This window comes from Adelges cooleyi, unplaced genomic scaffold (assembly GCF_023614345.1).
Source record: "Adelges cooleyi isolate 19-005CV unplaced genomic scaffold, UGA_ACOO_1.1 ACOO_flye_CR_arks_rails_tigmint_CR_PRNA_21, whole genome shotgun sequence".
In the NCBI taxonomy this organism is placed as follows: Eukaryota; Metazoa; Arthropoda; class Insecta; order Hemiptera; family Adelgidae; genus Adelges; species Adelges cooleyi.
In genome coordinates, this window is record NW_026095871.1 from 13,163,698 (window position 1) to 13,179,127 (window position 15,430).

Genomic DNA, 15,430 nt, shown 5'->3' on the forward strand with positions numbered 1-15,430 from the left:
GAAGACCGTGGCAAGCAAAAGAGAGCTTGCTCGTGCGTGACACTGCTATACAATACAAAATGCTGAATTCTTCGCAACAATTGCCCGTTTAAGTATGATTCGCACACAACATGAAACAAATATGTACTTGAACCCCCGGCGACCTCAGACCACGATTAGAGGCTTGTCGTTAACCTTACTGGCCTTACTAAAAGGGTATGTAGGGAAAGTAACATCAGCACTGCACGTCGGAAATCCCGAAGCTTTACATAGAAATATCCCTGCATTTCTATGTGGCACTAAGCCTTTTAACGCATGACAATTGTTACTATTCCTTATGACCGTTTCAAAAGCTCTTGTGCTCTATTGAATTTATGTATCTATGTGATTGCGATAAAACCCAGGAGAGTATACATCGATGACATCGGTGTCACAAGTGCATTATGTCGTAGTGTTAAAAGAGCGACGTTAGAAAATGTAATAATATATTATTATTATTATTCGACTTCATTAATATACAAAACTCAATTTCCTTAAAAAAAAAAAACTTAAGACACTTGTACACTAAACAATCGATATTTGGACAGTTACTAGAAATTACTCAAACAATCAGAAATGTATAAAATACAATATCACGTGTGACATTTTTCACTACATTTCTCAACAGTGACGAAAATTCCCTTACAGCGATACAGACTTTTACTATTCTTGCGTCAGAACCCCGCTTGGGAAACGAACGGATTTCCATATCGTATACAAGAAAACTACAAACAAAAGCTTTCAATGTAGATTTTTAAAAAAAATATATAATAATAATAGAATTTGTCCAAGATGGACGGAGGTTCGTACACAGAAATTCGACGATTCTTCAGACGACAGCAGCTGTTATAACGAGAGTAAAACTGAGTTTTCAAAAGTTATACAACAGCCACGGTGACCGAGTCGAATGCCAAAACTTTTATTTTTTTCCCCACTATTTCTTTTATACACATGGGAGGAGTGCGCCGAGTCTAAGCACAAAACAACGATATGTATACGTCACGTCGTGGCGCTCTTATTATTATTATTACATTGTTCTACGTTTGTCAAGCGACATGTGCCGTTTGTATATAATATACAATAATATATTACCCTGTTCGACACTATGTCGGCAGTCCGCTAAACAAACTATGGAGGTAACAACAATTCCAACAATACAACACATTACTATACCCGTTTCACGATTTTTTTTACTACACTCAAAACATTTTTTTTAAATGTTGTACCAAAACGTTTAAGTTACTCCGTTCGAATTCCAACTATATTTACAATGAATAATTGTACTCTACTGTGTTGAAAGTACAACATAAAATATTTGAAAATCCGATGTTAGGATACTCGTTGAAAATATTAATATATAATAATTATGGTGATAATTGATCACGATTGCATTTTCAACTACATCAATCTGCACGATTGATTTTTCTGGAACAGAATTTTCCATAATACAATTTTAATCTTATCACAAACATATTGTTAATCATTCGATGTGCTAGTTGTAATGCTTATAAATTTGTGTCCATCAACACAGGGTTTTAAACGTTTAATTGTAAATAAATATAAGTAGAACTCAAACAAGTAACTGTCGCAGCATCGTGCATGTCTGCCGTTGCTTAACACTAAAATGGGTAAACGGGTCTGAGCATTTTACAGAGCATAAAAATAGCGTTTTCCCCTTATTCTGCAGATACGATTTAAGCGTTATTGCGCCAAAAGTATTTATGTGACACGTTAAGATTTTCACGCTTTCACTAGCATTTGATACAGATAGTTAGGTAAGGTTTATACACATGTTGGACAAAGTGAACGTGCAATAGGTGTAGTAAATAAAAATAATAATGTATATTTTATGTTAATTTGTCATCTTAGAAAACCGCGGATACGGTGGTGACTCCATAATAATTTATGTGTTTGCATTTATTATTATTATTATTGCTTCTAGGATAGTTTTTTTCGTAAATTGTCTAGATCTCGTTATACTTAAATTGTTTAAGTTAATCAGAAAAATCAGAACTCTGTGACGGGTTTATCGTTTTATGTCATCCAATTCGGTTAAGTAATAGCAGCATTTATTATTGTGTATAGGATGACTGGTTTAACTACGACCCAAACAATATTTTTTTAAGTATTAAGCATTTTTTTAATTATTCTTTTTCGCGCTTTTATTTCAACAATATAACCCAACCCAGTTTCAAGTGTTGAAACCTTATGAACTTAAGATTGTTAAATGGTAACGTATATATTAGGCATCTTGCATTTTTTAATTAACAATAATTTGCTTGCTAGAAATTTTTACTGGTCGAAAACCAGTTTAGGCTAATTATTTTTAGTCATTTAAGTTTAAAATGTAGGACGGGAGGTGACACAATAACAACAGCTTCGTTGTTAGCGTCTTCGCGGTTGATGTCTGGCATCCGTTAAGGCGTAAATGATTCATACATATTTATAAATATATATATAAAGACAAGGGAAAGATAACTGCCGGTCACGTTGGCCCAGTATAGTAATTTTATCCCGAGGGAATTAAGATTTATGTACGAGTTCTTCACCTGTTCTCAGCAAACTCTACAGTTTGTCTACTTTACACATACATTTATACCGTGTGAACCGACAACACTTGCTCGCCTTAGAGACGAGTGTGCGCTCGGTATTCACATTCGTAATAAAATGCATACTCTTCAGAAAATAACTAATATAAACATACTTATGTTCTACTCCACACCGCCAATAACGAAACACGAGTCAGTCGATGTTAACGTGTCTCTAATTTCAAGATTCTAAAAATCCGGATCACGCACAAAAACGACCGTTCGTTTTGTTGAGGAACAAGCAACGGATGTTTTTGTAAGACGAATTTGCAAAATAAATCATATGTAATCCGGTCGGCTACGAAGAAGTAAGAACGAAAAAAAAATACCAAGTGAATTTAGACTTTCCAGACGACTGAAGGGAAAAAAGGTTCGACGACAAGACAATTACACAAAAAAACGAAACGAACTGACACAAAATACGCATTCTTATTGAACAAGTTTACCACTTTGCATAATAATATAGAGCGCCTCCCATTTATAAGAAACCCTACGGACAGGCAATCTTTTTAACGACAAATCAAAAAAAAAAAGTTTTGAACAAATAGCTTTTAGAAAAGATTTCGCTAAATGAAATTAATCGAAACGCAACGAGCGAGATAATATTATGATTGTTCTCCTTATCGTCGCCGATGACTAACGCAATCGCAAATAAAGACAAATAACACAGGAGACATTATCATGTGTGATAAAACTATTGATAAGACGCGCATTTGGATAAAAAACCGGCTATCTTCTAAGAAAAAATCGTAACGATGTATGTAATTTATATTGTCTTGTGTTATAATTAGATGTAACTCAACTAGGTTTTTGAGTCGGAGCACAATTTCAAAACCATTAAAAATGATTAAAAAAAATAATCACACATCAATGCAAAACTTAAGTAGATAAAAAGTATGGTATAATTGTCAGAATTTGAATCTTTTGGTTGTTATTTTTTAACTGTTAATGTCCCGGAAACTTAACTTGACCTTAAGTTTAACTTCTCGGGTACAACATAATACTAATTCGTATTAACTAATTTGTCTTGCTAGCATTTGGAATCTATGCCGACGATGATGTTTGAACTCGATTGGGTATGCGCGACTTAAAGCCAAATTAATCGTTTCGTTGCTTTTATGTTGTTTGCGTTTTAAAAGCGGTATTTGTAATTTTCGTTTTCTTAGAATTGCCAAATAAAATGGGAATGGGATAGGCGGCAGCCGAAAGAGTAATGAAAGAGGTTGAATTCCAGAGAATCCGAACCTACGTCTTGTCGACTACTGCGAAGGAATAAAAGCGACGTTTAAATTTGAATTATCCATGGGAATTTCAGGCATTGAGAAATACCTTCGGCATTGGACAAATTTTCACTGCGATTTTTTGTTGACAATCGCTTTAGTTATTAAACTGGTAAACGCAGTTTTTAACTAGAAATATTATTAATTATTTTTTTAAGACAATTACGGTTTCGGGGTTATTAAAACATTGAGAACAAAACAAATCGCGTCCTTTGGACATATTGTGCCTTGAGTGTAAAAAAATCAATGTATATTTTTACGAAATAAACTACGATAAGAAAGTGAGTCTGCCGATAAGATATGGTTATAATCGTGAGATTCAACTGATGAGAAACAACATAATATGCAATCGAATTTTAATATAATATGACAAACTCGATTCGCCAACACTCTAATATAAGCTTTTAATTATACAGTTAAACATTTTTCTCAAAAACTATAATTGACCAAATTCAAAAAGTTTACCATGACATTTTTAATACTAAAATACAATGTTTTTTTTTTTTCTAATGCCTTTTATATTTGTGTGTGAAAACATGTAGGAAATGCATTAAAATTAGTATGTTACCGTCCTTTCGGTAGAAGTTTTAATCGGACATGAAGACACAACAGCACCGGCTCTCCGTATGTATATGTGATAATAATTTATTATTCCTATTAACGTGGAACGACGGCCGTGGCATTTAACGCCATTGCCGACGAACTGTGACCACCCTGTCGGTCTAGCAAACACACACACAATTCACTTTAACAGCATAATACATACAAGACTGTAGAGACGCACAAGTCATATGTCATGTGAAAGCGTCCGGAAAACGAGCAAGGACCCTGTCAGACCACTTTGGGCGCCATCCCAAAAGTCTATGCGCAAGAGACCGGCAGAGCAGGCGAAGGAGAGAGAGGAGTGACTATTTTTATCTTGGGGCGAAAAAAAATAAACATAATAATTATACTACAGAACCGCCCTTCTCCGTACCCGCTATAGCCATTACGGATAGAACGAGGTATATTTCATCAACTATTTGGTCTCGACGACAAAATATTTACAATGTAACATCAATGCGACTATATTGTATGCCTTGTTGTAGCTTTTGCAGACTCACTTGGCATCATAAATATACTTAGGCGAGCCGGTAAGCGTATTGATGCGAGACACGTTGAAAACGCCAAATTGGCGTGAAATTTAACAAACGCTTGGCACAAAAAACAGTTGAGGTGTGTGTTAAAAAAACACTGAGTGGGAGTGTCGACGATGTAACGATTCTATAAACATTACAAAACAGTGAAGAAAGAATGCAGAAAAAATATACTACAAACCAAAATAAAAAAATCAAACGGAGGAAAACGCAACGCCTGACAGACTACTACACAAACACTTCGGAACGACCGCTTCTAAATATTTTGGGAACCAGATAAAAAACTTTTGACGCTTTTAAAAAAAATACCATGGTTAAGACTAATAATGATTTACGAACAAACGATAAGTTAACTTTTGAACAAGAGAGTAGTACAAGGAGACAAGGCCTTTTTTTCACATTAATCCACTAATAAAGACCTGGGTACATATAAAACAAAATTTGTGTTTTGAAATAAATGAAATATGAGAGAATTTATTTAAAAATAGTCCATCACCGTTAATCATCCAATAATTAAAAGTGTTTTTATTATACAATTTTACATGAGAGCAAAATACATATTATTTTTTTTTTTTTTTAAGAAAAGATGAAAATTATTAATCAAATACAGATAGATAAGATCTGACTTATACATATTTTACGGTAAAAAACGTGTTTTAAAAAAAACGACACTTGTAACGAGAACATCAACCTCCTAATTATAATAAAAATATTAACTTTATTTGAATCCTTTGTATGGCTTATAAATTCAACATAGAAAAGTATCGAGTATCCAATTTAAAAAATTTAATACAAAAATTATACAACAAAAGAAAAAAGAATTTGAAACAATGTATCGTTTTTAAATAAATTTGATTAAACAATTTTTATAATTAATCATTTATCTTAGAATAATTAGAACACATTCAAGAGAAGTAAATAGTAGAATTTATCAGTTTTTAAAAATCCGAATTTTTCACACCCCTAATAAAAAAAAACTAGAATATTAATTATAAACGACTTCTTACGACTATATGCTTATAGTTAACATGACACTAGCTTCAAATTCAAAACATAAAAAAAAAATCCATAAAACTAACTAGCTCCCAGACCTGCTAAAGAGAATTTTACATTTACAAGCCAATTTATCAAACACATTGTACTCCAAAATCCCCTTGGGTTTGCCAACAAGAAACTTTCTAGCCAATCAAGTTTGTAAGAAATCATTCGCTTGCGAGTAGTCGAGATTTTGCGCCAGATTACAATGACAAATATAACAGTTGGCGAAAATTCAATTTAACCCAAGACTTCCTCGGTGTCTTGGGCGTTGTGTCGTTCCAACGGTCGAACATTTCCAAAGAAATAATACCCGTTTTTCCGGCCGAATTAAACGTCTCTGGTTATCGTCGAGGAAAAATCGGCAGCAGTTTAACCCAGTCGGCCCTGGTTTAACTCCTTTAGGATTTTACACAATACTGAATAGGGATGTAGAACATGCATACTCGAAGTGCGCAATCTTTCGGCTGAAGGGTTTTTTCCTAAAAACGTACTTGTTTTGATGATTATTTATTTATTGTAATAGTTAAAGAGAACATGGTAAAGATCTCAGCCAGTTAGTTTAAGACCCAAAATCTAAGTACACTGTTGGTTCTTTATGGCTAACACGAAATAAAATGATTGTTTTTAAAAAGTTTAGTTAATCGTTAATACCAATAATAATACAACACAGATATTTTAATTTTACGGGCGTCAAGAATATAAGGAATAATTCATAATAATAATCAGCATTAAAAGTTCGTCATGAACATTCATTTCATTTTATTGTGCTGAATATGTTTAACTTGACGGAATAAATATTCAACAAAAAAAAAATTTTAATTATTCATTTTATTCTTACAATTATTACAATAAAAAAATGTTCTAGTCATTAACAAAAGTCCTGCTGTAACTCACAGCGGATGGAACGCTTAAAAAATATATATTATCCGATAATCAGTACAGTGGCTCCATCTATGAGTAATTTAACGAAATAAAAGTAACATAGTGGGCAAGACTTCATACATAGATGAAAAATATACTTATAATATATTATATTTATGTCTTACGGTTGATATTAGAGGTTACCGAGACGGATATTAAAATATACACAGGTCCCTAGGTAAATAAGAAACCTGTGTTTTAACCAGTGTAATTAAAAAAAAACGGATTATTTTTTACGGATACCCATGGTCAAAAATGCAGGTATTCATTTTAATACCAGGGAAGGTTTTTAATTATTAATTGAAACTTACCTATTAAATAAAAATCGTTTATTTTTTCTAAGAATAAGTCGTTTAAATTTTATTGTAAATTACTTATTTTAAAAATTATACTATGTAATTAATTTGACAATTATACAGATGATTTACGACTGAAAACTATGAGCTAAATTTCCTAAAGAGAACTTATTGAAACAGTTTATTTTTTATTTTTAAAGATTTCTAATTTGGATGTATAGCTTAGAATGCATTATTTCTTCACCTTAAAACTGTACCTATTACCAAAGCTTAATACAAGGTTGCATTTAATTTCTAGCTTCGATGCGAAGCTGAGAAGGAGTTAATTTTTACAGATATATTTTATTATTAATGTTTTTTTTTTTTTAAATATATTAATTATAATATAAAAACATACCTGTATGTCGAACGGAGTCATGACATTTCCCTGAGAGTCGATGGCGCCCTGTTGTTGTTGAGCATTGCCAGCATGATAAGAGTTCATGTCCATCTGCTGAGGGTCGCCCTGTACTTGGAACTGTTGATGCATTGGCATAGTCATTCCATGATGATGATGGTTCATTAATTGTCCCTGATGGTGCAGATTGTGCAAACTGTCAATTACGACGACATTATTAGCGCCAGCATTTGGCACTTGATTTCCCGCAACTGCGTTCATTGCATTTTTGTTAATTTCTTCTTCGCTAGGCGATGCTTGTCGGCTGCAACAAAAAAAAAATTATAAATTTTGGTTTACTTCACTATCCAAATATATACTTTCAGAAATAGTTTACATCCTGAAAATTTTGAGCCTCCTAAGAAATACCACTATCTTATTGAAAACCTAAGTTAATAATATTTTGTAGATACACTAAAGCCGCCCCTAATACATTTTATACGTCATAAATTAAACAAGTTTTCTGAGCTAACATCTTTTATTTAGATGAAACAAACGTTGCAATGTTAAATATATTACATGGGCTACGATATTTTGTTATGAAAAAATCTTGTTACTAAAGAAAGAAAAAAATACTCTTGTAGGTCATTATACTAAAATTTAGAGAGAAAAAACAAGAAAATATAACAATACAAATACATTACAAACAGACAAAATTTAAAACAATTGTTGCCAGACATTAGACATTGAATAATCAAACAAAAAAAGTAAACAGTTTTACGAAGAAAACAAAGTATCCCAAATTATAAAAATAGTTTAACAAAAAAACACAAAATAATGTACGAATTTAAAAATTAATTCATTCATTAACTGTGGAAAATCCAGCTGTGTTTGTTATGTACTTTTATAAAGCTATTAATGAACTTCAAAACAAATAGAAATAGTAAAATAAAATAACAAGAATGTAATGTGACAATATCCTCAAGTTCATTCACAAAATAAAACAAAAAATGAAAAGTTACCAACACACATTATTTTTACAAGAAGTCAAAAACAAAAATTTTCTCTTCCAGATTATTTTAACATAACTTTGTTTAAATAATATAAGAAAGATTTGTGTGTGTTCCATTCACAAAAATATTGAAGATTTCACTTTAACCATAATATTGACAAATAAGGGCAAACAAAAAAGAAAAATTAAAAAGAAATAAATAATCAATAAATAAAAATGTATCTACAAGCACTTAACACACACAATAGGTAATGTGCTAAGAATAGAAGTTAACAATATACTAAAAGAATATGCTTTTAATGAAACCTAATCGGTTAGGTATCATGGAAAAATGTTTTGATATAACAACATTGACATTATGAATGAAAAGCATCTTAACTGAATAATACAATTTTTTAAGTATTGTTAAAAAAATTGCATTCTCAGAATACGATATTTTGAAAATATTGTTGATTACTAGAATATGAAATCAAGACTTGTATCAAATACAGAAAATTGAAATCATAATTTTAAAATTGATAATTTCTAATTAATTCGCTTATAATAAAATAGAATCAAACATACTTAGAAACACAAATATTATTATAATTAGAAATATATGGTATACACTAATTGTTTTTATTCTTTAGTCGATTATAAAAATAAAATTCAACAAATAATAACATTTTATTTTAAACTATTCATTTTCATAACCTACCTCAAAAAATAATATAATACATTAATTTAAATATTAAATACAAAATTAACAGTGTGCTGAACCATTAATATATGAAATTGTACAACAGATTTTTTTTCAGGACAGGTCCCACACTAGGAAATGCAGAATATACATAGCTAACGTCAACAACCAGTAAATTAATACCTTACAATAAAATGTTCATTTCATTCTGTCTTTACATTAATTTACTCCTTTAAACTTCACCAAAATAAAACTATAAAGGAGGGCCCAGAAAACAAAATTAAAAATGTATTTATATCTAATGCTCAGTCATAAAATATAACCTGACCTACCTAATCTATTTAATTCACAAAATTAGTAGTACTAAAATTAAACCACACAATAGTTTGAAAGAAAAAATTTTGATAGGCTCAATTGCTACTTTTAAAAACGAGTAAGAATGTTTGAGATACCAGCATCAAAATTATTTAAGTCTTGTAGTGTTTTATATTTTGATTGATGGATAATAACAAAAAAGATCTAAGCAAACCACATAAAAAGAAATGTGTATTTTTGAGTCGTAATTTCTTCAATTAAACAAAAAAAAGACATACATATTTAAAAACCAAGGTTTGCCAAGCAAGCCGAAGCTTCTTGTTATTTACTTCAACACTACAACGCAATACAATTATGGCCAAAAATGTATAGTTGAATGAAAAAGATACAATTTTATTAAACAAACAATAACAACTTAGATTTTAAACAAAAATTAATACTTTGCAACGCAATTTACAACTTGTGATAATTCTACTGAAGTTGATCCAAGGTTGAAGTCAAAGGTACTGACCAAAGACCAAAAATACTCATTTATCTTTATACCTATAATTTGTTTTTCAATGACAGGGTTTATTTCTTTATTTCCAAACTGACAATAGTTGGATACGAGAATACCAAAATTTTGGGAGCAACTTATTATCATTTTAAAGTTGAACTCGACCAAATTTACATGGAACTGTGTAACAGTATCATTATAATTAACCCATCAACGTTTTACATGGCTTAGTAGTAGTCTAGATGTAGAAAGCTGTCGACCAAAGAGCAAACAACAACTAACTTTATATATTTATCTTCGTCCAGGCCATTCTGTACCACCACCATTCCGTTTTGTTGTACAACGGCCGAACAATTTCCATTTTCTATTTCCTTTTTGTTGCTATTTACAGAATCGTATGGCGAACTTGGTTTGTCTTTTTCTTTCTTAATAGGCTCGCCGTCACTCTGAAAATTGATACAAAAACATAAGTAATAGAATTAAATTACTTGGTACCACTTGTGCATTCACTTACAATAACCAAACTCCTCATTCTTGGCTCTAACGTCTCCATTTTGTTTGGCGTACTAGCTAAAACATACTCTACCATCTTCATGCCGATACCAGCCTCTGACGATCTTGGCGATAAAATATTTCCACCGTCCGTGCCCACTGGAAATCCAGCTCCTCTCCGTGCTAAAAAAATGTTTAAATTCAATTTAGTCAGCCAGCTTGACACGGTAATCAAAAAACAACTATTATTCAATTTTCATATTTTCAAAATGATAGTAAATAAAATAAATAAGAAAATGCATACAAATTAGTAGTTATAAAATTATAAAAGAATTCTTCTGATAAAAAAGGTCGTCCTCACTGGAGGTTGATGAACAAATGGTAACAAATTTTAACTTTCATATAATAATTTTATGGTAGGCGGTCATAAGAACTAGTAAATCTCATTATTATAAAAACATAATTTTGACTGTTTTGGATTAGGGAAAAAAACAGAAAATCTCATTTATACTAGAACTGTAAGAAATTAGTTATGAATGTCCACTAAAATGTTGAGAAAGATTGCTTCCCTATACAAGGGGATTCCTTTTTTGTAGAAACAGAACTTAGAAGTGCTTTCTTAAAATTAAGAAATTTGGAACTGAGAAAAATTTTTTTAAATACATAAGAATATTTAATATATTTTTGTATTCCAATGACAATAGTAGATGAATATTAATAATTTCATAGCCAAATAAGACCTTAATACCTATTTCTGGTCAATATATACATACAAACAAATAATAGGTAATAGTGTTCATTAAATTTGCTCAAGTATGACAACTAAGGATTAATAATTTTACAAGTTCAAAGTAATGCAAGTAAAAAGTAACTTTTATGGACAATTTGTTTTATTCAAGTGTTACTTTTAAGATGAAATATTGTTTAATTGTGGGTTATTTTTTATTCAAAAAAGTTATTTTGCAAGTTAACAAATCAAAAATCATTGTATGCAGCAACTGTAACAATGTAAAACCTCTGAAAATTAAATCTATATAAAAATTATGTTTTAGAGAAAAACAGTTCTCATTTATTTGTAATTAAAACATTTTACATCATGTTATCAACTCGAGTATAAAGTTAATATTTTATGTTATTTTGAATTTTAAAATAAAAATTGGTCATTATCATAAGAGAATAAACTTTTACTGAAAAGTTATAATTTTCAAAGAGTAACATAATATACTGCGAACTAAACGATTTGTTTTCGATATGTAACATTAATTTATTATAAAATAGAGTGTACATAAATCGTATTTCAAACGGGACAAATTGGTTAACAGACACAACAACAACTATTAATTGAGAAACAATAAGAGGGGACAAAAAAGGCTAAAAAATTGGTAGGCCTGTACGAATTAATAAAAAGCATTATAATATTTATTATTAACATTTACAAAAATCGATTTTCTAATTTTCTTTTGTAAATAAAACAACATTAATTTCCTACATCAATTCTAAAGCAAGTTACGAAATCAGCAAATAAAATTGAATTTTTTATTCTTTTTGAAATACATTTTAGAAAAGTATTCAGACGTACAAAACACGGTACCAAAAACACGTGTTTTTATTCCTAGTAATGCTGATTCAGCGAAAATAAACAAACACTTAGTTTGGAATTTGGATCAAGTTCCAGGGTCGAATTTGTATGTATATATAAGATTTTAACATAAAATATTTAATAGATAAAGGTTAGTCTTAAAAAACCGTAGGCGGCTGTGGAGCATCTTAAATACTTTTTTGGTTTCTTGTATAAGTATGTATGTATATATATATATATATGAGAAAATTCTAAGAAGCGACTCGCTAGCTGAAAGACCGGTTTTTTTAATTTTTTTTTTTTTTTTGCTATTGAACCTATGACGCTAAGCGCGCTAGTGTGTAGTAATAGTGAAAATGAAAATTACCAGTCGGAAGAGACTGGTTTTATAATTTTTATAGACGGTTAAAGTATCATAAAATATACGATGACGACTATAATACTCGATGCCATTGAACTTGCTGGAGAGGTCTATACCAGTGTACCGCGTGTGTAACTAAACCCACACCGAAAAATAATAATATTATAACTATATTGTAATAAATAAATACTACACCGAATGTGTACAGTTATAAAGTAACCGTTTTTTTTTTTTCGTTTTATACATTCTTTTAAAACTAGCCGACTCAATGAGTGTTTGCACTCGCAAAGGCGCTAGCAAAAACGTACAATTTTATACATTTTGTTTATATTATTCGGACGTAATACATTTGTAAGATTAACAAATATTCTACCAGACACCCCAACAACGACTGAAACGACGGCGACGTGACACACTGTCAAAATGTCCAAAACAAAAGTACGCCTAACTTCACTTCAAGAGAATTTATTTTAAAGAAAAACTGAAGGTGAAAAACAAAAAAGGCCTACTTTGTTCAATAGCGTACACAATAATATAAAACGTGATAAAACCTTTCGTTATCGCTGTACACTGCACGTACACCTAATAATAATAATACTAGGTTAATAATTTATAACTATAATTAATCGATTTGTTTTGGTCGCTCACACTCACTATTCGAACTCCACGTGGAGTCCCTCCACATCTGATGGTGGTGGTCGTTCAAGTTCAGAATTCCTTTAGGTCCATCTTCTTTGCCTTCTTCGACGCCCCATAACTTCTTCGTTGAAGATGCGATCTGAAAAAAAAAATCCAACATCATTTAAATTTATTTCTCAACAAATAAAAATCATAAATAATCATTCAAACATTATCATCACTAGAGTTTAAAAAATACCCTATACAAATTGTATGATCATATTTTTTCGTTTGCATTCCCTTTATTTTACCATTTTTTTTTTTTTTTGCCACCACGCCTTTCAAAAAATACCTCCACAATAAAAACTGCTGGAGATAGGATAGATAAGGGAAAACACGCGTGATTATTCAAAAACGTGATAAATGAACCTTTCCAAGATGAATATAAGCACTTTGGATCATAACAAATAATTCCGTATACTCTCATAACTCAAAAGAAAAGTTTTACAAAAAAATAAGTGTTAGCAAATTGTCAAAATCAACGATTTACAGTTAAAAGGTATCTGTTAATTTTATATGATACGTTAATAATATCAACCAAGGAGGTGCAAATTTGCAAAAAAAAATTCCCATTAAATGTGTAACAATTTATAAAGCTTTATTGAAAAAATTTTAGTATTTATTCAAGTGTTTCACATATTGTACTAACGTACGATTGTTATATTGACATATTTATGATTTTACCGGCTGTTGTTTTGACACAACAATTTTCATCGTTTATATAAAAGCTAAAAATTATGTATTTTAATAGTATACAATTATAAATATACTACATGCAGTGTATTAATCGTTTGCTATTAGCTGTATAATTGCATTACACAATTTTAATTAATAAAAAGTACTAAGAATGACTTAAAATGATAATCTTGAAGAAATTTGGCAACTAATAAGTAGTGCACGAATAAGCAACGGCATACCCGTTTTGACAAGTAAATTACTTGCTCGGTGATAATAATTAATCACATGAGATTATTATACATTTTTTATAAATTATTCTTATCGATAAACCGTGTTTTGACTATTAATCCCACACAATATCATCGTGAGTCGCCATGTATACACACTCGCATTAAAATGAGTAACACCAGCGATAATATAATAACACGGTTATCCAATCCGTCCAATTGTTTCTGGTAATGCGTGGAACACAAATCTAAATCAAACAACCAATATTATTATTTCAAGGAAGGGGGCACTTGCCCTTGGTGACCTCCTGCTACAGCACTACTGCTGTATAGTCTGTAGAACTAAGTTTTTAAATTTTGGACAAATTTACTCTTTATCTATCAGTAATTTAAATAATAGATCAATCTAATTTGGACTTTTAGATACAAATATATATATATATATATATATATATATAATATATTTTGTGTACGTCTGTTTATTATCTATATCTGTGCTGAAAGTTGAAACTATACATAAGTAGAACCACAATTGACAACACTTGTAACTATGGTATTTTCGACACCAGATGGACCTGACCAGACCACTTGTTTTCTGATCTATGCGGAATCATCAGCTATTGGGGTGGGTCAGAGTATTAAAAAATGAATCGGAATTATCTGCTGTATAGGTCCAATGGATGACCGGATAAGAATATCGTTTAGGGGGAAACGACCGGTGGTCAAATAAAGGTGCACGCACAAACAGTTGAGGTCAGTTCAAGCAAAACGAGATAGGGAATAAATAAATAAAAAAACGTCGGTACGAACCGCCAACAAATCCGTATACAGAGAACCGGTTTTTGCAGATAAAAACGTCGGCTCTATACATTATAAAATATTTATATTATATTATATATTGCAAAACTGTGTTTGATATAATAGTTGGTGGAAAACGCGATGCGTCGCACACAATATTATTATATCACAGTAATATAAAACCCAACCGATGTTCGCAGGGACATGGAAGAAAAAATGAGCCTCTCTATAGGTGAAAGGGAAAGATGATATATATTATAATAATAAAAAAAGAGTGAGGGCTATACCTAATAGTGAAGTGTGCAAGCGTACACGGGCGATGAGATAGGGGAGATGGCCAGATGACCTTGACGTTGTCAATAGAGGACAACGTCCGAACCAAGGTTCTACGGCATTGCTCACACGCTCACACACTCGCACACACACGCACACACATGCACACTCCTACACAAAAAAACACAT

General features: G+C 31.0%; 1 protein-coding gene across 6 annotated transcripts in view; it reads right to left on the reverse strand.

Annotated features, from left to right (window-relative positions):
• LOC126834616 (maternal protein pumilio-like) overlaps positions 1 to 15,430 on the reverse strand; it is a 104,055-nt gene that overhangs the window by 70,213 nt on the left and 18,412 nt on the right. For 5 of the 6 annotated variants that reach the window (XM_050566683.1, XM_050566681.1, XM_050566679.1 and 2 more), the window contains 4 exons: positions 13,236 to 13,365; positions 10,670 to 10,830; positions 10,438 to 10,601; positions 7,675 to 7,978 (listed from right to left, as the gene is read on the reverse strand). In XM_050566683.1, the coding sequence (XP_050422640.1) occupies positions 7,675 to 7,978; positions 10,438 to 10,601; positions 10,670 to 10,830; positions 13,236 to 13,365 (759 nt within the window). The remainder of the gene's footprint in view (positions 1 to 7,674; positions 7,979 to 10,437; positions 10,602 to 10,669; positions 10,831 to 13,235; positions 13,366 to 15,430) is intronic. The other variant, XM_050566680.1, reaches the window with a different exon arrangement.